Here is a 26,138-nt window from a genome sequence, read left to right on the forward strand (position 1 = left end):
GCTTCCAGACTCAAACAGTTGGTATTCAATTGTTATAATTTCCTCAGCAACAACATGGGCAACCACATTTGGTAAATGTGCATTTCAAGTCCTACCATTTATCTCAAATCCCTCACGAGTAGTTTTATCAGGGACCCTCCCTTGGTTGCACCCATAGACAGATTCACCAGCATCGATGGGTATATGTAGACGTTCGTAGAGCGTAACTTTTAAAAAGTATTGACAAGTTTGAATGGTTCTTACCAGATCAATGGCTTTTGTTAATGGAAAAATGCCATAATCAGTAGTAGACAAGCTCGCCTTCTCTCAATCAAAACCTTCTCATCGACCCAACTCTCCTAACCATAAATAGCCTGGACAAATTCATGCAACCAAAGGCTTCCTATTCCCATCAGCTGGGGTTTTAGCAATTGCAGTAGAGGGTAGCTAACTCAAACCAACATAAGCCCTTTTTCACAGCTGCAAACACGAGTATCCCTGTTTTTCATTCTAATCAAAAGCCGGATAAATATATAAAGCGCCTATTACATTATTCAGTAACACAATTGAGAAAGAACCAGTGACTCAATCAAGCACATAGATACAGAAAACATGGGGCTTGACATGTCTCAAGATGTATGGGACTCTTTTCCTAATATTACAACAACTCCCTCAGGATGAGGCTTCTATGCAGGGTCACTTATCTGGATTTTGGACAGACTTGCTTCCAGCTCATTCAACTCGTCCATGTCCAGCTCGTCGTCGTCATCAGCAAGGATTTCATCATCAGCAGCAGTGGAGGTACTAGGTTCCTCAGGACGAGATTCTTCCTTATCCTGAAGTAAAATCCAACTCAAGGAGTGTGAGAATGTGTACAGGCCATTAATAAAATATAAAATGATGTTAAACCCTACATGTTGGAAATCATAAGATGTCAGAGTAGCCAATGCTAACAATGAAATTAAGATAACCCAAATTCCTATAAGTTCTACAAACATCACTGCTATAATTGAGTTCCTTGTCAGTTTGAAACACAAACAACCCCTCTATGACCAACTTGAAAACAATAGCTTTCTTCATGCACCAACTTGAATAAGTTCTGTTAGGTGCCAAATATTCGGCTTTTAAGCTCTGGTATTAATTGCACTAAGGGAGACATCAAAGATACCAACAATAACACTCCCTAAGAATCTTCATAAGTTGAGTAACCCATTTTTTTCTCTTTTCCGGTAAGACGGGAAGATTCTTAACAAAGTCATTACAATGCAGGGACAATACAAATTAACAGGAATCTCTAAGCTTACATAGACGCTATAAACATGAGTCTCATACACCATAACACTGGCAATTGGTAATGCCAGATGCTAGGAAAGATAAGCTCACGTGATTAACAAAATTTTCGAGGTCAACAACACTAGACAGCAAAAATAGTACCACACCTTCGAAATTTAATTCCGCAAAAACTTGAGCTCCGAAAAAGTAAATACAGAAAGGACTATTTTCTGGACATACAATTAAGTCATGAAATTGTTCGCTGACCTTTGATTCAGAAACCTCAGCTTCTTCCCTCTGATACTTTTCAGAGGCTTCAGCATCATCATCCATGAACAAGCTCGCATCTGAGAGAAACAGCTCACGACCACTGGAAGAGAGAACATTCCATGGCATTAACCATGTGACATGAAGAATGTGCCCAAAAAAATTAAATTGCAATATCAAGAGTTCTGAGAGTAACAATAACTATCATCAAACTAGGAATATACCTCATGCGGTCATTTTTAGCCCTTTCAGCTCGACATGCTGCAAGACCAGCATCTCTTTCTTCCATTTTCTTCTTTCTCCATTGCATAAACAATTGTGGGGTCATGGGAGTTGAAGCAGCTAGTTTTGAACGCTACAGTCACAAAGTACTCAAAAAAAGTCAAAACTAAGAGGTCATTGAAAAGGAAAGAAGCAGGCAGAATTAATAAAAAAGAAATCAGCCGACCATGATGTTTCTTACCTGATTCTCAATTTCTTCTTCAACAGATATTTTTTCAGTTTCTTCCTCCAAAAGAGCTTTCATTTGTGATTTTAAGACATATCCTGGGGGAAGAGCATGTCGGTAATGGCAGTCCTTGCCACCATTTGGACAGGCCCAGAACCAACCATATTGCTTCTTCTCTACTGCTTCCAAGAAGTATTTGCAAACCTGTGCATACATCAGTTAAGGAAAAAAAGTAATGACATTTACCAAAACAACTGGAGAGATTAGATTTGGAAGTCAGCTTTTGACATGATACAAGTCTTAGAAACCTTATGGCTAATTGGCATTCACAGAGATAACATAAGCCTAACAATGAAAGGAGAAGCACAAAATCTCCAATCAGTATCCAAAGCTTGCATTTAACCATAGAATGTCCTAATGTGACACAAGAATTATTGTAGATCTTATTGTTGATGGTAATCTCTGGTTTGGCTTGGATAATTTTTAATTAAATTAATCAACTCCATGTTGACCGTGATGTTCACGGGCTACCGGGCATTGGATTCACCCCTTCTGTATTGGGCGAGTCTCCTCTGACCCGACCTGAATCCAGCCTTGGACTTAGGTTGAGCCGACCCGACTCGACTAACCCCACCCAAGTTTTGATGAATCCAGCCTTGGACTTAGGTTGAGCCGACCCGACTCGACTAACCCCACCCAAGTTTTGATGAATCCAGGTCGGCTCCCAATCCCAGGTCAGAAAATCCAGGAGACAATATGTTGAGCACTTCTTCAAAGAACCTAGGTGATGACCACAACTTTTTCAGCTGGTTACTCTGGTCAGTCAAAGTTCAAAAATAATCTTAAGTAATCAATTAAGAAGAAATAACACAAATCACTTTAAAGTGAAGATTCTCTGATAAGACAAACAAGGGCCCAAAACTATCACAGATAGAAACACTGAGCTAATTAATTGTATACTGAAAGAAAACAACCCATTTTAATTTTTGTTTGAATAGTAGATTTGCTTCATCTTTTCAAAAAAGAAAAAAGTAAATTTATGTCCCATTAAAGAAGAAGAAAATCAAATAACAAAGGGAAGAAGAGGAGTTTCCCAAGACTCAAAATATAGTGGGATAGATGCTCCCAATTACCAAAGAATAGTAGAGACACCCTCTTTTGCAAGAACATCAAAATGCAATTGGCTAACCTAAAATTTTACTTGCAAGAGATCATAAGGGAATGCAAAGTTCAATAATTTATTTGAAGATCTCTAGTCTCCAAGGAAAGTGAGACCTGCTTTGTGTCCAGCTTATCGCAATGGCAGAATTTGACTCAATTACAAATGGGCAGTTGAAATGCTCAGAGAAAGTCTGATTCCTTGAAGAGAGCTCCCATCTCTGCTTCAGCAGAGTGATAAGTACCAATAAGCTCCAAAAATACAAGCTAAAATACTGCCATCTTGGTCCCTAATGACTCGTTCCAATCCTATCTGACCAGGGTTTCCCAATGAACTACCTTCAAAATTAAATTTCCACCAACCAGAAGGAAGAGGCTGTCAAGAGAGCTTTGGGGGTGGCTGAGCATTGTAATTTGCAATAACCTTCCAATGTCAGCAAATGATATAGATCCTTGAAAGTGTTGGCCCAAAGCAAAATGGTTTGATACCCTGAATAAGTGCACCCATTAAGCTTGGAGACTCCATGGAAATTATTTTGAACTTTCACTACTTTTTTTTTTTTGAAAAGTACTTTCACTACCTCTTACTCTTAGGTAAGCAACTCAAAAGCTGCTCCACAAAATTTTCCTTAACAAAATTGAAAAAAGAGCATTTCAGGCCAAAATTGAATTTTTTTTATTATATGTGAGAAAAAAGTCCAGGGTCATAGCTATAAGGAGATATAACATCAACTAGAAGCAAATCAACTAGGTGGATTGAAAAGTCTTTTCAAGGACAATGCTATTAAGTTACCTTCTTTTCAACTTTCTTTCTTTTTCCAAAAAAGGGACATGACAGAAATCAATAAGGAAAAAAAAAGCTTTGGGAAGAAAAGCAAAAGCAAAGACAACATTGGACTTCCTTAGTAGAACAGAGATATAGTCATAGTTAATCATCTTTATAGCCCCATCAAGGATATGATTCCTTGCTATGCAGGAAAGAAAAAAAAGGAATACATGATTCTGTGGAGAATCAGAAACCTAGTCACATGATTAATTTGTATCCAAATTGCTGCAAATCACTGCATCCATAATAGCAGAATCAACTCCAGTCATTTGCTGGATTAGAATAATAAGGCAAAACAAAGCCTTGGGAGCTTCATCTCCCTCAAAGTGGAATCAATCAGCCTCTAAGAAGTCTATTTCACCTGGAGCTGGAAAATGACACCAAATAATGATACTCTAATTGACAGCGGCTAGCCAATACAACCCAAGAGACCAGTCTGTTAGGTACAGAAAGCTACCGCCTACAAGAGTGGGCTACCGCCTACAAGAGTGGACGGAACCACTCTGACACCCACCCCGCCCATTCTTGACCGCCTCTCACGGGATTTGAACGCAGGACGTGGCGTGCCCAGCTCTGATACCATGACAACGCCTAGCCAATACTACCCAATAGACCGATCTGTTAGGTGCGGAAAGCTACCGCCTACAAGAGTGGGCGGAACCACTCTAACACCCACCCCACCCATTCTTGACTGCCTCTCACGGGATTCGAACATGGGACGTGGCATGCCCAGCTCTGATACCATGACAGCAGCTAGCCAATACACCCAAAAGACAGATCTATTAGGTGTGGAAAGCTACCACCTACAAGAGTGGACGGAACCACTCTGACAGCAGAAATGATACACTTCCACGATTAGTAACAAGAAACCACATAAAGCAATAAGATACACCACATTTTTTTGAGTGTTGATTACACACACACACACACACATAATATACCTCATAAACCCAATGAGACTTGAGCCCAATACCTCACACTAGAAAAAAACCCCACCCAGCTAATGAGCTAAAAGTCTAATCCATAAGATACAAGTCATAAGACTCAATATCCACATATTGAGTGGTATAAAGATGCACAGTTACAATCTAGAGACTTCCCATTTCTTCAAGCCAATATATTAGTTTTAAGTTGCTACATGTCCTAAGGATTCGAGAATTATGAAAAAAATGTGCATCATCTGATCTATAGCTACCACATACGGTCAGCTCACCTGGAAACACTAGACACTGCATAGATCAATGGTATGTAAATCTCAAGCAAACTGTAATTTTTTTTCTATTTTTGAATGGAAGGAACAGTGGCTATTACAACACTTTTTACAAGGATGAGACCAGAAAAATTTCTTACACGGTTCTCCAGCTTTTTAGAGCTTCTTTGGTAAAAAAAATGTATGTATGTGATTGTAAATTTTTTTCTCTGATATCTGAACAACTGCTAAAGCCCTTTTTGAGCTCTGCTTTTGTTGTGAAAGCTATCAGCCCCTCAATAGCTTAAAAACGACAATCAAATTGCTCAAGTGCAGTCAAGAGCCATTTTTTAGCATCTCAATGGTAGCCTAACACATGACTACATATTTTGAAAGGCAACAAGTAATAATTAAATTTGTTATACAGGAGCATAAGCAGAGTATGATAAATATAACAAAAAGCTCAATGTAACTGTTTATGTCCAACTATAAACTGGATAAGAAGTCATAACATGCTGAGACGAAAACTCACAATCTCAGTCGGCTTGTTTTGCTTGTACTCATTCTCCTTTGACTCTACAACCTTCTCCAGAGTTTCCTGATCCCAATCCTCCATTGTTTCTGTTTCTGAAAAAGAAAAAGAAAAAATCTATCAGGTGGGAGTGGATAGAAGAAAGTATAACTACATTCAAGCTCACTAAATAACTGTGACCCATAATGCTGAGAATTTACCTCCGTCACGCTTATCGCTATAAAGGTCAATCTTTTCACCTTTTCTCTGCACATTCAAATCGTGTGAGAACTTGCACTTAAACCCTTTTGCACACTGCCCCACTTTGAAGAATTCGCATACTATGGACTTGGGATCAACACCTGACCATTACCCATAATCGAACAAAAAAAATCATATATAACCAACGGATTCAAACATCTGACAATTGGTCCGGTATAAACTAGGTAGGCCGCAACAAGAATCTCCCAGGACCAAAATCACTTCATTCAGATGATGCCAACCATCGCATCTATTAAAAAGAAATAAAACTTTTCGGAATTCCCTCAAAAATAAAAAATACCTATAGCAACATGCATAACCATAAGAAGTCCAAACCGAGGGCTGATAGACAATCGTACCAACGGGTACTTTGGGCTGACTGACTGCGATCTTGAACAAGTCGCTCAATTCCTTCTCTCGAGCCTTCTCGTCTTCCTTCTTCTTTTTGGAGGCAATCTTCGATTGGTCGGGTTTGGGCTGTACAGACTGCTGGAGGCTCTGCACATATTTTTGAACATTCTTACTTTTACTCTTGTTCTTAAGGCCGAAAGTTTTGTCCTCGACGACCTTCTGTTTCTTGGAGAGGTCAGCTTTCGACTGCTTCGGCGGCATGACGGATTACCATCAAACAATAGACCAAACAGATAACATAGGGGAGGGAAAGCTCAAAAATTTCGAACAGAGAAGCCTAAAAAAAACCTAAAAACGAATTTGGGGATTGAGAAGAGTATTAGGCTTGCAAATAAAAACTCTCGAATGATTCCAGAACAATAACGTTGATGGAGAAGGATGCCTCAGCGTCCTTCCATGTAGCAGTGGAGCTTGGGATTTGGGAGCTGGCTGCTTCAGGTAGGGTAAAGCAAGTGGCGATCACGAAGGGACACGTGAATCCGATACGATCATGCTTTAGACGCACTCTCATTTGTCTGTCTTTCGCATAATGAAAATAGGAAACTGAAACAAGCCCAACCCACTAAATTTTGAATATTGTTTTTTTTTATGAATAAGAATTTATGTATATTAAAAAAAACCTGATATTTATATTTTATACATTTTAATGTAAACATTAATCTAATAATTAAATAAATTAAAAATCCATTATTTGCACATTATCCACTCTACCTATGTTCTTGTCTTATTTGTGTTGATTTCTAGGGCCGACATATAAACACAAGAAAATTCAGGGGAATGTATATTTAATGTTAACCATAGGTTGACTTTCACGTTGTTTTTTATGATAATAAAATTTAATTAAATTAATAACTTAGTAATCTAGTATATCAGATACTTAACCTTTAAAATCATCTCAAAGTCTAAAGTATCAAAGCCAAAACGAAAACCTCGAGTACAAAATGAAAAACATCTCTTAAATAAGCACCCACAAAGAAGAAGTCAACGTGAAGATTCGAGTTCGTGTGAAGTTCGAAGCTTTAAGATATTAAATTGCATATATGTGTTTAAAATCGTCATACATATCATTTAAAGAAATATGTTAAAGTACTTGGAGAAAAATTCACATGTTTTTCAAAGACATAATTTTATCTAGTATCATAAGGATCTATCACTTATTGACTATGAAGTATGATTGATCAACTATAATCGATTGATCGATCATTCAAGACATGATCATTTAATGTTGTAAGGCATGATTGATCATCCAACAAAAATTGAGGCAAACTGAATTAACATGAAATGATTAATTATCTCGCTTTGTTAGGGCCAAAACATCCCCCATAATATTTTAATAGCTATTTTTACAGATTAAAAGCCAAATAGGGTTACTATTAAACTAAACATTGCAAAAGCTTGTGGTATGCAGTCCCCCGGTTTCTCTTTCTAGGGGGTCGCGTCAATGGATCGTCCCCTTCTTCCCTATTGATTTAACGTTTGTGCCAAAGTAGTTGCTTCAGCGATTGGACAAGCGGTGTTAAGATTTGCAGAGGTACCTCTGTTGACGATACAATAGAGTTTTTTGAGAAAACGGGAGATTTGTTCACAAAATTCTTGATCAGTTTGTGGGCCAAGCGGGACAAAAAGTAAATGCATTCAATTCTCCTGGTCTGTCCGTAGCTCCAGAGGGATGAAAATTTTTGCAGGGAGGGAATGACCCTCTTGCCTGGAAATTCATCGGTGAAGGTCGGCCACTGTTTCTATCCGGATTTCGCAAGTTAATCGGCAATGGCAGAGACATCACTCTCCATCTAATCCACTCTCTCTTCCGAGGATCCTATCGCAATTTGCAAGCCAAAGCCGCCGGGTCCCGCTACCTCGCTCGGATTCCATACATTCCACCACCACCGGGAAACTTACCTTTTTGGTGAAGAAGCTTGTGAGAAATTTCTTACAGCATGGAAGCTTCTAGGAAGCTTCTTACGAGAATATTTCCTATGAACATCACTCACCTTTCTAACGTACCATAAAACGAAAAAACAAAAAACAGATTCAATTTATGAATTGATATTTCATGATCTCTCTTTTCTTCGACGTTGAGTTCGATCGCCCGAACCGTGTTTTTTTCATTCGGTTTGCACTTCGCATTGTCGTCTGGAAAAAGTTAGCTCATTGCCTGAGAAAATCTCAATAAGCAGAAGCAGTACAAAGTGAAAGAATCTGTGGCCGTACCCTTTACTCGATTCATGCTTCTTCTCTTTCTAATTTAGGGTAGTCGTGAGAACTTCAGAATTATTTCTCTTTTCAAACATCAGAACAAAATCAAACTCCATTTTTCAGAATTCAAATGCCAGACCCAGTTTTGTATAAGATCCCAGAACCTGGTTCTTAACTTCCTACTCGACGTGAGTGTTTTCGATCTTTCATAACCATTAAGAAGAGAGAAGCTACAAGTTACCATCATCTGCTGCTCTTCGATCCAGGTAACTTGTGAATTTTAATGTTGCGAATTCTCAAATTGAATTCGTGCAACACAAGAGAGAATGACATAATATTTGAAAGTTCAGCAAGGATAATTCTCAAGAAAAGAAAGACAATTATACACAGAAACCAGGACTGAATAAGAATCGAACATATTTACTGGAGATAGGCTCCCGACCGATCTGCTCAGTTCGGAAGTAGAGTGAGAAAATAAAGCCTTGTCAGGAATAAGTACACAAGAACTGAACCAGATCCACCACCTTCCACTTTAACGATTTATTCACGCTCCAAGCTGAAATCTAAACATTCAAAGAAAACCTATATCTAGCAATAAAACTCAGCAGCATAGCGACATTCGCGCTCAATAACTCAAAATGAGTTGATGAAGAAAATGCCAGGATCATGTTATCGCGCTCGGTTCTCCTAGGCGTCGGAATGTCCTTCAGAAGTGCTTCTTAAAGGGAGTCGTAGAGGGGGCGTTGCCGGAGCAGCCTACTCGCTTCCTCTTTCGTTCCCCTGCCGGTGAAGCTAATCTGACCACCGACTTGATGATCATCCTGAAAATCTTGGCCTTGATTAGACCCCTCTTTGGGTAAGGGTTCCCAGTTGCCTTCGATGGGGAGAGAGCTTGGTAAGTCATGGCTCAATGTGGTGAAGAGAGCAGAGGAAGACGCAGAGAGTACGTATTCGGTGAAGGAGAATGAAAGGATCCTAGCAGAAGCTAGTGAGGGAAAAATTGAAGGGAAAGATGGAAGGAAGCTTCTTGAGAAAGAGGAGCACAGAGGAGTTTACCGAAGGAGAAGAAAAAGGAAAGCACGAGAGTTGAGTCAAGGGAGTATGAACTGGGGGTCCGTGCTCAGGTTCGTTTAATAGAGAAGACGTGGTTGCGTGTTAGAGAAGGCTTATTTGCCGTGGAATTTACCAAATTACCACTAAAATCTTATTCCAATTCCCAATTCTTCTCATCATTGCCAGCGAATCGTGGCGACACGTAAACTTGCCACTTGCGTTATTTGTCGACTTTTTTGGCCTTTTTTCCTATTGAAGGAAAGTGAAAAAAAAAAAAATCGTTACGATTTTTCTTCTACCACGCTGGTGGTCATCTTGACTGATGTGACGTGGCAGAAGAAAAACCGTAACGATTTTTTCTTCATTACAAATACTCGCCTGACAAAGTCACTTTTAGATATTACTAATTATTTATACTATTTAACTAGAAAATGATAGTTACCATGCATAAAATTATTTATAATAAAAATGAAAAATAATTTTTCAACTCAAAACTCTTTGATCCGGAAGAATTTGTGAAAGAGATTAAGAAGGGAACTAATTACTTTAAAATTTTTTTTTATTATTATCATAGACACTATGTCGTTAAGTGGTCATTAGCAAAGATAAATCAAGAAAAGGCTGAGACAATGAAGAGAGAGAGAGTCGTGGGAAGAGTTGTGCGGTGATAAGGATCGACGACAACAAACGGGGGAAAGAAGATATCGAAGAGTCGATCCGGCCCTCCGCACTTAGGACCTTGTTAAGTTAATTAGCCTATTCATGAGTTTTTTAACTGCTCGATGCCAACCTCTCACTTTCTCATTTAATATTTATTTTTATTATATTTTAAATTTAATTTTAAAACCATTTTTCCAAGCGTGCGGGAGTGCAATCAAGAAAACGATGCTTGAAAGCTGTTTGTCGGTTTCCGTACCGTCTACAGAATTCTTTTCCGTCTCAGTCGTTCTTCCTTTTCTTCCTGAAGTTGATGGGTGAACCGCGTCTACAAGCGGCATTTGAACGAGCTCGCGATAGTGAAAGCTGGGATCTCTGTAAGAATTTTAGATTCCGCCTCTCAAAGGATTTTAATCCACTTAAGAGTTTGTTCTCCTACTTTCAGTTTCTGTTTTTTTTTTTATCTTAATTCTCGAGACGGGTAATTGAGTCATGACTACTGGAAGAGTGTCGAAAGCACAAAAGACCTATTGGGTTCAATCTGTCCTTGATAATTCTCTTTGTTCTGAGTGTTTTTCTTCGCAGGAGATTTCCTTCGAGCCTGGGCAATCTGATTCCCAACCAGATAGCATTTTTGATTATTCGTATCATCTGTTTCTGTGAAAAATCGCACATACTATTTATCCTCATTAGGCCTCTAATATTCCGAAACCGGGCTGAACTTTCGTCTCCAAGTTGTAAAGCAGGAAAACGAAAGAAGCCTCGTTACAGAAATGGTCAGTCCTATTTTTCCGTCTTTGTTCTCCACTAGGATTTCTTCACCGCACAACCAGTTAGTTTCCTGCCCAGTTCTTGAAAGAGACCCGTCGGCTTCGTTGCTGACCAGTCTCAGGATAGGATGCCGTGTCTTCATTGAAGTTAAAAAACGCAAATCTCATAGAATTGAGAAAACGAAAAGACTTCGAACTTAATGTTGAGAAGCAAACAAGGGAATTCGTGAGAAGAAAATATTCTGGGGATTTACATATTATTTACTTCATTCATTTCCTGGCACCTTCAGCTGCACATAAAAGTTCTTTGAGAAATGGTTAATTGTGGCTTATTCACTTTGGTGGGAGTGCCAGAAGTGTGTAAATTAGAAGCAATGTGACCACAACAATAGCCCCAGCAAGTGTGAACCGTGGACTTGTCCACAGTTCCAGATTTGACCTCTCTGTTTTCTTGATTGGGTCAATCTCCTCACTCAATGGGTACTCTGAACGCCTTGGGTTCCAGCTTACATACTTATCTGGTGAGAATCGAGAGAAAGATTTCTTTTTGGCCTGTTTTCTAAAGCTTGACCATGCTCTGTCCCAATCTGTTGAGGACCTGTCGCCTTAGAGTGTTTGAATATAGTTCAGTTAGTACATGATAAACAGAATCCTTGTAGACTGTAATAGTAAAAAAAAAATAGATATAGATACTAGTCAAGTCATTGTTATGAATCTAGTCTACATTTCAGGCAAACGAATACAGACTACAAATGTTTGTTTTTTTAAACTGCAACCTCTGTGATGCATACATAATTAAGTTCATAAGCAATAACTGAAAAAAAAGTGAACAAATATATGATGCTCATTGTATGTCTTTGTTGGTGACACAGTACAAGAAAGCATTTGAAAACCGGAATGGAGGGATTTTCTCTATAACCTACCAAAAGGTTCTGCATTCTCCTGCTCCTTGTTGCAGTCATAAGGTTGCGGATATGATCCAATTACATGGGGGAGGGGGTTGGAGGAGGGGAGAGGTGGTTGGTTAGGTTAGTGTGTTGGGAATTGGTCTGGAAGTTATAACTTTTAGAATTTTGATCTGTTTGGTTTTCAAATTCCAGCATTAGTGTGTCAGGAGTTAATGCTCACAAGAATTTGTGGAATTCTATTTCCATTCTCTAGCAATGGAAATAAACTCTAGAAAGACAACTGTTATAATAAACACACATCTCAGAAAAACCTTTTCTCAAGAAATAACTTTTCAAGCATTTCAAAAAATAAGAAAGAAAACACAACAAAAAACAATAATGACTTTAACATTTTTCAAACCATCTCCTTTTTGAATTAACCATGACTTTTAACCTTTTATAATAATTATAAAGCCACACTAGAAAATTATATTCCAGTAATAGAATTCTAGAAGGTATATCCAAGAAATACAATTCTAAACACAGTAACCCCCCATAAAGATAAATAAATTGTGAAAGAGGAACTGGACAGCTGTATCATGCTAAAGCATAACTCGGGTAAGAAGCAGCAGCTTTCCCATTTCACAAGAAAAGGAATTTAATAACCACCCAGGTGGTTCCTTTTGCTTGGCATGCTCCACTTTAATATGAAGAGATGGTGCATAATACAAGAATGCAGTGGTTTACTCTGGATTACTCAAACTACATTACAAGTGATCTTCCTTCAGACCACAATCAAGATCTCTAACTGGTAAATTGATTGTACAGTACCTAAAGCCTAAGCTCTTTCTCCACTCTGTTTGAGATACACGACACTTTGCAAGAACCACAGATTAGCAGCCTTCATTCCTGATAATGGGAGTTGACTCACCAGTACCAATGACATGACATCATAATAATGGTCAAAGTCTTAAGTTTCTTCTAGCAACAAAGAAATTGCAATTTACCCCAAAACAAAGAAATTGCACTGCATTATGTACATTGTAGCTCACAACACCTGCACTAATCATACCCTTAACATATGTCCTTGGTTTATTAATTTGGTGTGTTGACAGCAGTCATCTATGATCTTCACTCCTATGTGTGATTGTTTAACCATTAACTTGCATATGACATTGAACAGTAAATGCCCTGATGGAAGTCTTCTTGAGAAAAGAGCCTCTATTTTACTACACATTAAGATATCTTGCTCCCATCAGTAACTTTTGCATCACGCAGCATGGCAAATATAACAGTACTTACGTAGATATTCCATTATATGGAGCTGTCAAAAACACAGGACATTTGATTAAGTAGCCAAGGTTAATCAGGGCCAGGTCAGGTCTTTCTACTTGCTAATAGTGGTGCCTACATGATTAAGGCTTGTTTAATTCTAATGCAAGCTCTAATTACTGCAATTTCATTAAACAAACAAAAGAAGATTTTCACACAGCAATTTTTTTGCAATATGAAACAGCTAAAGAATATTCATTGTCATCCTGATCATATTAATCCACCTAGACTCTCTATTCTTGACCTATTAGTGTAATACAGTTCAAATATTAGTCTGCAACTATCTGAGTTTGAGGAATGTGTGCTTAACTTTAATCCTGGTTTCTTGTTTGCAGGGCTTTTTGTTGTTAACATGCATAACAAACACCTACCTAAGTATATTATATGCATTTGTGGATAGTTTGACTGGTAGAATTAGAAATCCTTTTTAGTGTTTGGTTGACCAACCAAGCTTAAGTCATGTAGGCCAGAATCTTTCTACCTTCCAGCATAGATGCCTACCTTGTTAAGGTTTGTTCACTTGAACAAATGTCCCCTGTTTTTACAGCTTTTCAGGAGAGCATGATCTAGACGAGCACTGATGCTGCTGAAAAAATAATATTTCATGATACAAAGCCACTGATGGCAACAGGCTAGCTGTTAATATGTAGCAAAATAGGGTAAACAGTGGATGTCTTCCACGAGAACTTTGCAAGCTTCATGCCTGGAGAAAAGAACTTCAGAATCTAGATGTGGCCATACAAGTCCTTAATGTAGAAGCATGTGGCCTTTTGAACCTGTCCAGAGGCCCAAATCTGTTGCCTCTCGAGTGGTTCAATACATCACAAATAGTGGAAGTACTTGCATCGTTTGTTTCTCATTTAACATTAACCTTAAACTCTTTTTTTCACCATTATTTTTCAGTCATGGCATTCAATTCCAAAAGGCCAATTCTTGTTCAGGTAGACCAGGATCTTTCGACCTTCCAGCAAAGGTGGCTATCTGATCAAGGCCTGGCCACTCAATAAAATGTCCCCCAATTCTGAGAACTTTCCCGAAGGGAACATCTACATTAGCACTGATGTCGCTGAAACACTCCATGATACAAAACCTCTGACGGCATCGACAAATCTGGTAATTAGTAAAAAGGGTAAGCGTTTGTATTGATTGCTGCTCATTTAACATTAACATCCTCGACTCTCCTCTTTTTTCATCATTATTTTCCAGAGACGGCACTGAGGAACTAATCACAGTCAAATCCAAAAGGCACCCAGCAAAGTAAATGCAAACCAAATTTCACTTCGAATACATACCCATATTTCTTCAACCTACTTCAGAAGAGGCTAAAAGAGAACAAAACAGATCGTCTGAAAACCAATCTCCAACCTCATATATCAAACATCACGAGGAAAAATGGGTTCGGGTACTCACCTTTGTTGTCGTTGTTTGGCTTATCGTCTCCGGACGAGCAATGGGTTCTGAAAGTAGCCTCGGGTCTTCTCCTCGGACACCATAAGCCTACTGTTGTAAGCCTTCCCGAGCGCAGCAGATCCATGCGAATCAAAAATCCATAAGCTTCCTCTACGCCACGAATTTTAAGGGTAGCACAAGTGTTTTGTCCAGACTTGGAGAAGCCAGTGGATAGGAAGACTGCAAGCAAAGCCGCGTGGCGGGATGTAACACGGCCACGTGTCACACTGCAAACTGTGAGGCTAACAACTACATGTTTTTTAGGTGTAGATGGATACTCGGATGAGTTCGGATCTTGGTCCACATTTCCCCTCAACAAGTTACATTTTTGGGCTGGGCTCAGCCCAATGGGTTGTCCATCAATCCGAACCCTGGACCAGGTCGGTTTTTCTGGGTCGCACTCGAAGATCAGATTGCATGGGCCTTTTGAGGAACTCTTTGCCATCGTGCGACTGAGAAACCAAACCTTCTTAACTATATATATTTCTATCTTACTCAAAACCCTAACTCACCCCCTTCTCTGTCACCTTTCGTCCCCCTTCTCGACCTCCCGCCAGCCCTAACCTCAGCAGCCATGGCCGTCGCGGCCGCTCGCCCCCTCGTCACCGTTCAGGCACTTGAAGGCGACATGGCGACTGACGCACTAAACTCCGTCCCCCTTCCCGACGTCCTCAAGTCTTCCATTCGCCCCGATATCGTCCGTTACGTCCATTCAAACATTTCTAAAAACCGCCGGCAACCTTACGCAGTGTCCCGGCGCGCTGGTCATCAGACCTCGGCCGAGTCTTGGGGAACTGGACGCGCTGTGTCTAGGATCCCTCGTGTTCCCGGGGGTGGTACTCATCGCGCCGGGCAGGGTGCCTTCGGAAACATGTGCCGAGGGGGGCGGATGTTCGCCCCGACTAAGATCTGGAGGCGCTGGCATCGTAAGATCAACATAAGTCAGAAGCGCTTTGCCGTGGTCTCGGCCCTTGCGGCCTCTGCTGTCCCGTCACTCGTGCTTGCTCGCGGACATCGGATTGAATCCGTGCCGGAGCTGCCTCTCGTCATCTCCGATTCTGCTGAGGCCGTTGAGAAGACTTCTGCGGCTATTAAAATCCTCAAACAGATCGGAGCCTTTCCCGATGCTGAGAAGTCTAAAGATTCCCTGTCAATTCGCCCCGGCAAGGGTAAGATGAGGAATAGAAGGTACATTTCTCGAAAGGGTCCTCTTATTGTGTATGGCACTGAAGGATCCAAGATTGTCAATGCCTTCCGTAACTTACCGGGAATTGACGTTGCTAACGTTGAACGTCTTAATCTTCTAAAGCTGGCTCCTGGTGGTCACCTCGGAAGGTTCATCGTTTGGACTAAATCGGCGTTCGAAAAGTTAGATTCCATTTATGGAACGTTTGAGACGCCAGCTGAGAAGAAGAAGGGATATGTTTTGCCGAGGTCCAAGATGGTGAATGCTGATCTTGCCAGAATTATCAATTCGGATGAAATTCAGTCTGTGGTGAGACCCATTAAGAAGGAAAATAAGAGGAAGGTCCTGAAGAAGAACCCTTTGAAGAATCTCAACGTTCTCCTCAAGCTCAACCCGTATGCGAAGACTGCACGGAGGATGGCTTTGTTGGCTGAGGCGCAGAGAGTGAAAGCTAAGAAAGAAAAGCTCGACAAGAAGAGGAAACCACTTTCAAAGGTATATAAAAAATTTTCATTTCTACTATTTTTATTATCTCTTATATGTCCTAACTTCTAATGTGTGCTTTATGATATGTCTTATTTCTGTTATTTAACGTTCCATAGGTCTATTTGGGTCTATTATGTTCATTCAGGGAATGGCTGTTATTTTTGTTCATGACCTTGGTGTTTCTAGTACTTCAATTTCTCTACTTTCTGCCTACATATTTATTGAGCTCCCCATGTGAACAATAGCGTTAACTCTCAATATAAATAGTAGCGCCAACTCTCAATATTGAAAGAAATAATGTTCTAGACGTTCTCTGGATTCACCTTCTGATCTTAAGGCTATATGTTTATTATCAATTTTTATTTTTCTGTTGGTTTGGAAATTATTATCTCATGATTTTAATTGTGCTTTAGTAGTTTCCATTTTTTTAGGCTTTTAAATACTTACAATTAGAGTGGTTCTGTTGTGAAACCAAAACCACTTTTTTTTTTTAAGTTGTTGTATAGAAATACTAACGAACTGGGTGTTAATTGTAATCTTCATTAACTCTTGTTTTGCTTTTCGTTTGCAATTAGTTGTGTTTTATTCTATATTCTGTCTAAGGGAATTACTTCTTGTATAGTGATCCCTAATGATTATTGCAAATAGAAAGAACTCATATTGGTAGCGCTTCTGAAATTACATTACATGAGATTAAAATATGCTCTCAACTTCTCCTTACACTAGAAGGCGACTGCAGTTGTATGTTCGAAATAAACACTTGCTGCTTTATGAAGCTTTGCGAAGTATTTTCATAGAGATATTATCCAGTAAATTCTTTCTAACAAAACAAATCCATTGAGTAGCTAATTTGTGGTGTTAATGCATTTTTTTTGCAGTTTTTCTGTGTTTTATGTACCGATGAATATAACTAACGTGACAATGGTCTGGCATTGATGAATAAACATGTCTTAATTTGTGAGCTCTGAGATTTCTAGTTGCAGTAGCTGCGTTCTTGTATATGATCGAGTCTTATAAAGCTGACAGAGTTTGTGAGTTGTCTTTATCAATGTGTAAAATAATATTAGGCCTGCGTCTTTGATATTTAGAACACACTCTCTCTCTCATATGCAATGAGAAGGATTATGAATCTGAACTTAAGGGTGAGTCTGATTGTGAATTTGTCGTTTGGTCTGGTTGCCTCGTTTATTGGGAGGTGATATTTGATATCATATTTAACGAATCTCCGTTGGAGGTTTAGTTTTTGTATTTGAGGATAATTGATTACCAATACAAGGCATGAATTAATTTTGTTCAAGGCCTTTTAGGTTTGTCTGCAACTTACTCATCAGTTCTCTTAGTAGTAAATGTATTCTTTCAAACATTATTGTTTGAAACTCATAAAAATGTTTTGAACTTATGTTCAGGTTCCATGGATCGTCTGAGTTTAAAAGCCTGTGCTTCTTTGCTGCAATATAATTATAATATTGTGATGATTGGATTACCTAATTGGAATTATAATCAATCATATTTTCTGTTGAAGAAAAGTGGTTTTCTGAGACTTTGAGTATTTACCCTGTGCAGGAGGAGGCTGCTGCCATCAAAGCTGCAGGAAAGTCGTGGTACCAAACCATGATCTCAGATAGTGACTATACGGAGTTTGAGAATTTCTCAAAGTGGCTTGGTGTCACCCAGTGATGAGAGTGATAGATAGATCAGATATTCGAAGATATATAGCCTTCGCTGAATCAGATTGGTTTTCATTTTCGTTATTTTTATTTTTGAATTGTTACTAGTGAGCATGAGAAGTAGTAATTATGAATCTCGAACTAAAGATGAAAGCCATGGACCTTTTGCACATCTGCCTTTGACATTGTTGGAGTTTTTGTTAATTTTGGAATCTTGTTCTTCATTTGATCAATTAGTCTCAAATTCCTTTCATTTGATTGATGTTTGATTACACGCTTTGCTTTGCATGATGTTGGATGGTAGAACAATATATTCTCTCGGACCATGCGTTTGACTGACAGAAGAATTAAACTCCGTCAGGACCAGCCTTACAACAGAGAAAAAAACTGATTTTTCTCTTATGGAAACAGATTTTTATTTTTATTTTCAGAGACGATTTGGATTAGGATTAGGATTAGGATTAGGATAACTTTTAAGATTAATTTGTACTTCATTTTCTTCTATAAAATTGTAATCCTTCTATTCATGTTAGATTTTTAGCACAAACTAGCTGAATTCTTCTAATATTTAGGTAGTTTTACTGTACCAATTTTTTTATATTTGTTTTTATGTTCATTAAACATTTCGACTAGTTCTCATTTCTGACAATTGACCAACCTCCTCCTTGGATTTGTTGCCTATATGACTACCACCCCTTTTGGATCCATGACCATGGTTATGCTGGTTTCGAGGTTATTGTAAATTCAAAATCACTGTAGTCTTTGTGGGACTGGTCCAACTCGAGACATTTGTTTGTCAATGCTAAACATAGCTAGCAGAAGCATCTTTTAAAAAGATGACATTGTTTTCTGACTCGTTTAGTTATACGCAAATATGGAATACTCATCATTCGGTTCATTTGTCTAGAGTCATTTGAGGAATGGTTTTCTTTCCTGGTTCCATTATTATGAATGGTTCACTTCTAACTGCGAATAGTCATTCCGTTAAGTCTTCTTATCACATAAAATAAATTGTGCCTGTAAGTTTTATTCGAACAGGAATAATAATACTAACATTTTGTTCTGAGGTACAAGATTGGATTAGATCTTACCTTGTATCTATAGAATAAGAAGAATGAATAATTTTTTAATACTTTACATTCATTAATACAGGTATTTATAAGTTACAAAGATATTAGATTTTACATGATAAACATTATCACTAAGAGAGTTTATATGACTTTAGAGTTACAATTTGAGACTATCAACAGCTTTATCTTTATCTTTATCATGCCCCTGCAAGATGAGTTCAGAGAGGAGAGTCCAATCTTGGTCTTCAAGAAGATGAATCGTGTTTGGGGAAGCGGTTTGGTGAGAGCATTTGCTAACTGATCAACAGAGGAGACATGAGTCACCTGAAGAACACCTCTCTGAACTTGTTCTTGAATGAAGTGGTAATCCAAAACTACATGTTTCATGCGTGAGTGAAAAACTGAATTAGAGCACAAATTTATAGCACTGATATTGTCACAATAAAGTACTGGTTATCACGGAAAAAAATACCAAGTTCAGTGAGAAGAGAGCAAATCTAATGGATCTCAGCTACAATGGTTGCAATAGATCGATATTCCGCCTCAGATTAATCATGTGGCTAAGATCTATAAAATAAAGCCAACAATTCTACAAAGGTATAAAAACAACTCATATTTGTGGTAGAAACACAATTTTTTTGGCTGTGGAACTGGCTAACCTTCCCTTACTCACCATTCACCTAAATATGAAGACAAAAATTGTTGATAAATCATGGCTAATGGAAGGCCTCACACTAAGATCCTCTCACCTAGTGGAACTTTGGGCTCACAAAAATTAAGGGTTTTGTTAGTGTGTCTAGACTTTTTTTCGAATTGAAATTCAATTTTAGCTCAATATTATGTTAGTCTTTCTGAAATTTGTTTGAGTTTTTTTTTCCAAAAGCCCCATCTTTTTCAGTAATTATGGAATTCCAATTCATTTGTCTAAGATCTAACATGAAATTCAAATAGGGAAGCAAGACAGGAAATGTGAAAATTAGTCTTCCTCAATTGTAAAAATAAATATTATTACATTAATAAATATAATAATGCTACAATTAATATAATAAAATTTAATAATTTGAATAAGAAAATTAAAATATAAATTATTTTAGTTTAGTATAAATTTAAACATGTCATTTTATTTAAATTAGCATACTCATTCAACTTCATTTAATATTATAATTATAATTTTAAACTAAAAATTATATAATTCAAATAACTATTTCACATAAATGACCTAAATTATTATATATATTTAATATTAAAAATACTTAAATAATAATAAATTTTATAAGTTAAAAAAATATTTATTATCATCAAGTATTCAATAATATGAAAAATATCAACATGATGTATAATATGTGGAAGTCAAGGCCTAAGATTCCTTAAGTATTAAGATTACAAAAGTCTTTTGAGTAATTTTCTGCAAATAAAAAGAGGTTTTCAATAAAGAAAGGAAGGTTTCTATTAGAAAATTTAAGAAGGGGTCAACTCATATAGGAATCAAGCTCACATGCAAGAGGCATAAAATGAAATTCAAAATGTCCTTGAAAGCAAGTTTTGGAAGAAAAATAAAGGAATCGAGAACAAATACAAGGACTTGAGTAGATGCTCATAAAGTCGAGCACATAAGGAAAAAGTCAAACCCTTATGTGAGAAGAAGTAGAAATAAACTAAAAGTTTGTTTTGAAGTAGAAGAAAAGAAGTTGAGTACACCTTCATAGAGTTGTACATGCAAAAGGAGTCGAACATATCACAAAAGAATCAAGTCAAATTCTATGCTGCAATTTTAAAAGAAGTCGAACTCATAAGGAAGGTGTTGAGTTCATTGAGCTAGAAGGATGAAGTAAAGAGTTAAACCTTACAAATAGTAACTTTTGAAATTAAAAAGAAATCGACTCATGTAGGAAAAAATTATGTACATGAGTCAACCACAAGATAAGGCTCCACCCCCATAAGAAGTAGAAGATAAAGGATTCGAGTCAGAGGTCATAACAAGAGTTGTATGTCTTCAAATCTTGTAATTTATCTATCAAAAATTTTAGCAATACAAATAGAAACATAGCTAAACCTATGCAACAACTAACTTTTTAAATTGTGATTTTGTAATATAAGTACCCAAGTCCTCTCTAACCTAAATATAAATTGCATGCACAAAACTTTCAAAAGCTCTATAGTACATTTTTAGTGCCTCTCAAGTCTTTTGATTTTCAAAACCAAGGAGAAGTATCCTCCCAACTCCCATGGTTTTTTTTAGAAGAGCTAAGTATTCCTATTCTATATTTTCATACATACGTAGAATACTTTTCATTTGAAAGAAGTTTTGATACGTTTCTTTCAAAATTTTATTATGAATTTCAAAACTTCTCTTCAACTAGCATTCTCAATTTAATTTTGAAATTCATACAAATGTTGCTAATATCTTGGTAGTTTCACCTAGGAGTAAGATGTAATTGAATTTTATTGTATTAAATATTTGCATTTCAAAAGGCTTTTGTGTTTTAAATTGTAAAGCCAATAACCTTTGCTCTTGTTATTTAAAAATCCCTCTTGGGCCTAGGTGTTTGTACCTAGGGCTATTGGTCATTAGTCCCAAGGTGTTTAGGTCAGTGTTGTAACTTGAATTATTGTGGTTTTATGTTGTAGATGATGTTTGGAAAATTCTAGTGGTACTTTTACTTCTAGGGCAAGGACTATTTGGGAGTGGTGTATCAATCAAAAATAGTGATTGTAAACCACTATAAAAATCTTTGTGTAGTGGATATCCCATTTGAGAAAAATATTTTACCTTTAGGTTTATCTTTGCGAAACCTTTTCAAATGGTATCAAAGCAAGGTTGCTCCAGAAGCTCGGTCTACAAGTTGTGTATCAAAGATCCCATTATGGCTACTAGTAACTCTTCTCAAGATATTGCCATTGGAATGTATGTCACAAAGCTTTAGATTTTGTATTTAAATTCGAATTGGAATCAAATGGATTGATTTAGATCTAATAAATATTCAGATCTAGAATCTCATATATGTGTGATTTCCTCTTTTGGCAATATTCCATTAAGTTATTATTTATTGTTTGCATATTATTTTCCAAATTTTTCCTCTTTTTACGCATTCTACTAATGTATAGTTATTATTTGCCAATTGTTTCTCAAACCCTTCCTTTTTATTTTAACGAGAAAGAAAGACACGAGGATTTCATTTCTCTCTTTCCTCTATCTTCCCCTCCTATGTCTCTCAATTCTTGGTTAGACATGAGTGTAGTCTTTCGTCCAAGACCCTTATTTTCTTCCTTCGTAGAAGTTTTATGTCTCCTTCAACTTTTTCTATGAGATCTTCTCTAATTAAGAAGAGTGTCACTTTTGAGTTTCTTAGCATACATATTTTTTACCTTTATTTTTATGGTTTTATTTACCTTGTTCTAGGTTTGTCTTCTACTTTCTTTTGCCAACCCAAAAACTAAGGTTTGGGAAAAATACTTACTGCATTTATTGTCTATTATTTTATTTTGTTATTTTATATTTTTGGATTCAGATTTGGAAACCCTTTTTGAATAATATCCAAATTTGAATATTGGGAAATCCATCTTCAGATGATTCCTGGATATTTGAATTGTAGACAGACCACGTAATTACAATGTTAGGATGGAATCTTTGTCGAATTTGAAATTTTGTCTTTAAATAATTCCCTTCTCCCTCTCGTTGAGAATGTCCTCTTAGCCTCCCTCTCTCTCCCTCGCACTCGCTCTCCCTCTCAGCCTCCCGCTCGCTTCTCCCTCTCTCTTATCCCTCTTGACCTCCCTCTCTTCTCCCTCTCGGCCTCCCACTCCCTTCTCCCTGTCGCTACTTTCTTTTCCCCCAAAATACCTCCCAATTTCGTTCGATTTACCTCATTTTGATTTCAATTTTCTTCGATTTTTGATATTTGGGTGTCGATTTCTTCTATTCTACTTCGATTCAGCTTTGATTTCCCCATTCGGCTTCGATTTCACCCTTGGGCTTCGATTTTTCCCAAATTTCTGAAGGTAACCCTAAACACTAATTTTTTATTAATTTAGTGTTATATTTGATTTAATTTTAATTTATGTACGTAATTTGTATTGATTGTTTCATAATTGTGGGATTTAGGGTTATGGTTTATGATATTTATGGTTCAATTTCACCTTTTTTGGGTTTAATTTCGGGATTCGGGTTAGGGTTTAGTGTATTTAGGGTTTAGTGCTTGGTATTTAAGGGTTTAAGGTTTATGGTGTATTTTTAGGACTTAGGGTTTTTTTTTTTAATTTTTTTAGGGTTCTTGGTTTTGGGGGTGATAGGGTTTAGGGTTAGTTTTTTTTTTCAAAAAAATTTAGGGTTCACGGTTTTGGGGTGATAGGGTTTAGGGTTTGGTTTTAAGGTCTAGGGTTTAGGGTTCTTTTTAATTTTTTTAGGGTTCTCGGTTAGGGTTTAGAGTTTGGGGTGTTTAGTCTAGTTCTAACAAAGTTGAGTTGCCTATATGGGTGTCCATTAGCCAATGAAACCCGAACCCCATCACTGACGAGGTATAGTTCATAGTGACTACGAAGTCATATGAAGCTCTACCAAGGGTGTTCGATGAATTTAGACTTGATGTGTGTGTTTTTGCATTGTTTAGTACATCAACAATGGAAAAAGTTTAATTAATTTTAGAATGTTTTAGAATGTTGTTGAAATTTTTTGAAGTGCTATGGAATGATTTTGCCATGTGGTGAGAAGATTCGGGTGTTATAAATATCCACCACATGGTATTTTATTTTTTGTGGTTTGTGTTTCCGTGATGGGTAATGGTTGTCTGATAAAAAAAATTCCATGAGGATCATCTCGGGTTTAGATTATAAATGGTTGTAAGAAGACACTCAACTGCTCGATCATATGACATTGGGACCTTCGAAGAAGACAACAAAATGCTCGATCTCTTGGTTGAGTAAGTCAATATAGGGAACAAGTTACTTAATGGGGTTTGGAAGTATGAGGTATATATGGATTGTGAATAAGTTCAATGAAGATGCAGTTAATAAAAAAATTATTGAGCAGCTCAAGAGTCGACCAAGATCATGAGAGAAAACATACCAAATGGTTACGAGCTGTCTCAACACTAGTAGGTTCGGTTAGGATGCAACCACACAGTGAGTTAGTACATGTCATTCTGTATGGCAAGACTACATAAATGTCAGTAAATCATGATGTATTGTAAAATATTTTGTATGTTTTTTTCATTTCTAGAATACTATTCCAAGACATCTAAAAGATATTTTATTCTTGTAGGAGCATAGAGATGTTGAAAAGTATAGACGTGAAGGCTGTTGTTAAGCACCTAGCCAATACATACCAAAAGACCGATCTGTTTGGTAGCGGAACGCTAAACACTTAACCCAGAACCATAACATCACACATTCCTTGGAGAAAGAGCTTGCCCTCAAGCTCTGACGAGCTGACGTCCATGGCAATCCACTCTAGCGAGACCGCTAGATTGCCCCCTCCGAGATTCAAACTCGCAAAGTAAGTAGTAGATATGATACCAAATTTTAAACACCGAGCCAATATATACCAAAAGACCAATCTATTTGGTGGTGGAAAACAAAACACTTAACCCTGGACCATAACAGTTGCCCCCTTTACGAAAAATTGGCTTTAGTAGTGGGAAACTCAATAGCCATGGGGACAACTAGTATAACTCCTGCAGATCTGGGCAATGAACTCCTCAGTGAATCGGATCATGTCCCAATGGATGAGTTCGAGGATGTCGATGTAGTTAGGGAAACTCCATCACCATTCATTAGCGGAAATGAGTCGACAACCGAGCAATCTCAAAGAAGTAACCTGTCATCTTCAAGTCGTTGTAGAAAGAGAAGTGAAGTGTCCACTGATGACACTGGTAGATTCATTGATGTAGTTAACCATAGCGCTTAGGCATTGAATGATGTTATGAAGCCTAAAGAAGGTGAAGTCGAAAGAGATTGGGTCAAAGATCTCAGGGAAATCCTGGACCTGTTGGATGACGTGAAGTATTGCGCTCTTGAATGGTTGGATATGTCAAATGAACGATCTAGGTTGAACGAACGATCTGACGAAACTCAACGGCTGACGGCATAGAGAGCTCACTGTGGTGGACGAAACCACCACTACCTCACGGGACTGACAGAACAGTCCAAAACACCAACAAGAGAGGGCGTTGAGCTCTCTGGTTTCATGGCAAACACCAAAACACGAGCGACAAAGGAAAATTGTTTCCGTTTGGGGTTTTTCTCCTCTTCATTATGTATTTAAGCTTTAGGTTTTCCTGTTACAAAATGGCCCATGGGCCCAATACAATACCACCCATCCCATTAAGCCTAATCTAATAACCTTATGTACATAATCCAAATTATACAACTATTATGAACATAAATTACATCTAATATACATTTTAACATATCGTAACATCCCCCCTCAACTTGATGCTGGTGAGTCAACCAGTAATAATTTGCCAACCAATTATGTCGGGATTGAAATAATGCTTTGGTGAAGACATCGACCACTTGAATATTCTAAGAAATGTACGAAAGAGAAATTACCTGGCTCTCCAAAGTGTCGCGGATGGAGTGACAGTCAACCTTGATATGCTTGGTGTGCTCATGAAAAACCAGATTGGCCGCAATTTGGATAACACTCGTATTATCTGCATGAAGTGGTGTAGATGAGGGCTAAGGAAACTGGAGCTCAGCAAGAAGACTGCGGAGCCTAATAACTTCAGAACACGCAGTAGACATAACTCGATACTCGACCTCGGTAGATGACTTGGGGACCCGGTCTTGTTTCTTATATTTCCAAGAAATCAGTGCATTCCCTAAAAATATACACCAGCTTGTAGTAGAGAGGTGGGCATTGGGGCACCCTGCCTAATCAGCATCACTGTAGGCAACCAGACGTAGCGCAGAGCCAGTAGGAAAGAATAAGCCACGAGCAAGGGAGTTGTGCAGATAACGGATGATGCACCGAATTGCTGCAAGATGAAGGTGCCGAGGAGATGACATAAACTGACTGACCTTATGAACAACATAAGAGATGTCTGGGCGAGTAGTAATCAAGTAT

General features: G+C 37.8%; 3 protein-coding genes across 3 annotated transcripts; 1 reads left to right on the forward strand and 2 right to left on the reverse strand.

Moving 5' to 3' along the window:
• Positions 1-507: 507 nt before the first annotated feature.
• LOC137966380 (zinc finger CCCH domain-containing protein 11-like) lies at positions 508-6,785 on the reverse strand. The gene is made up of 7 exons (XM_068812967.1): positions 6,271-6,785; positions 5,872-6,012; positions 5,672-5,766; positions 1,982-2,170; positions 1,743-1,873; positions 1,519-1,621; positions 508-815 (listed from the first exon to the last, which is right to left on the reverse strand). The coding sequence occupies exons 1-7, from the start codon at positions 6,521-6,523 to the stop codon at positions 666-668; spliced, it is 1,062 nt and encodes a 353-aa protein (XP_068669068.1). The 5' UTR covers positions 6,524-6,785; the 3' UTR covers positions 508-665.
• Positions 6,786-11,146: 4,361 nt separating this feature from the next.
• On the reverse strand, positions 11,147-14,778 carry LOC137966590 (uncharacterized). The gene is made up of 2 exons (XM_068813264.1): positions 14,628-14,778; positions 11,147-11,603 (listed from the first exon to the last, which is right to left on the reverse strand). Exons 1-2 carry the CDS (start codon positions 14,749-14,751, stop codon positions 11,332-11,334), a joined length of 396 nt encoding a protein of 131 aa, XP_068669365.1. The 5' UTR covers positions 14,752-14,778; the 3' UTR covers positions 11,147-11,331.
• A 403-nt stretch (positions 14,779-15,181) lies between these two features.
• Positions 15,182-18,258, forward strand: LOC137965809 (large ribosomal subunit protein uL4). The gene is made up of 2 exons (XM_068812161.1): positions 15,182-16,347; positions 17,902-18,258. Exons 1-2 carry the CDS (start codon positions 15,241-15,243, stop codon positions 18,013-18,015), a joined length of 1,221 nt encoding a protein of 406 aa, XP_068668262.1. The 5' UTR covers positions 15,182-15,240; the 3' UTR covers positions 18,016-18,258.
• The last annotated feature ends 7,880 nt before the right edge of the window (positions 18,259-26,138 follow it).

The sequence above is a fragment of the Aristolochia californica genome, unplaced genomic scaffold, assembly GCF_029961685.1.
Source record: "Aristolochia californica isolate CCGP_79_NKW_82.1479 unplaced genomic scaffold, dmAriCali1.0.hap1 SCAF_5, whole genome shotgun sequence".
Taxonomy (NCBI): domain Eukaryota; kingdom Viridiplantae; phylum Streptophyta; class Magnoliopsida; order Piperales; family Aristolochiaceae; genus Aristolochia; species Aristolochia californica.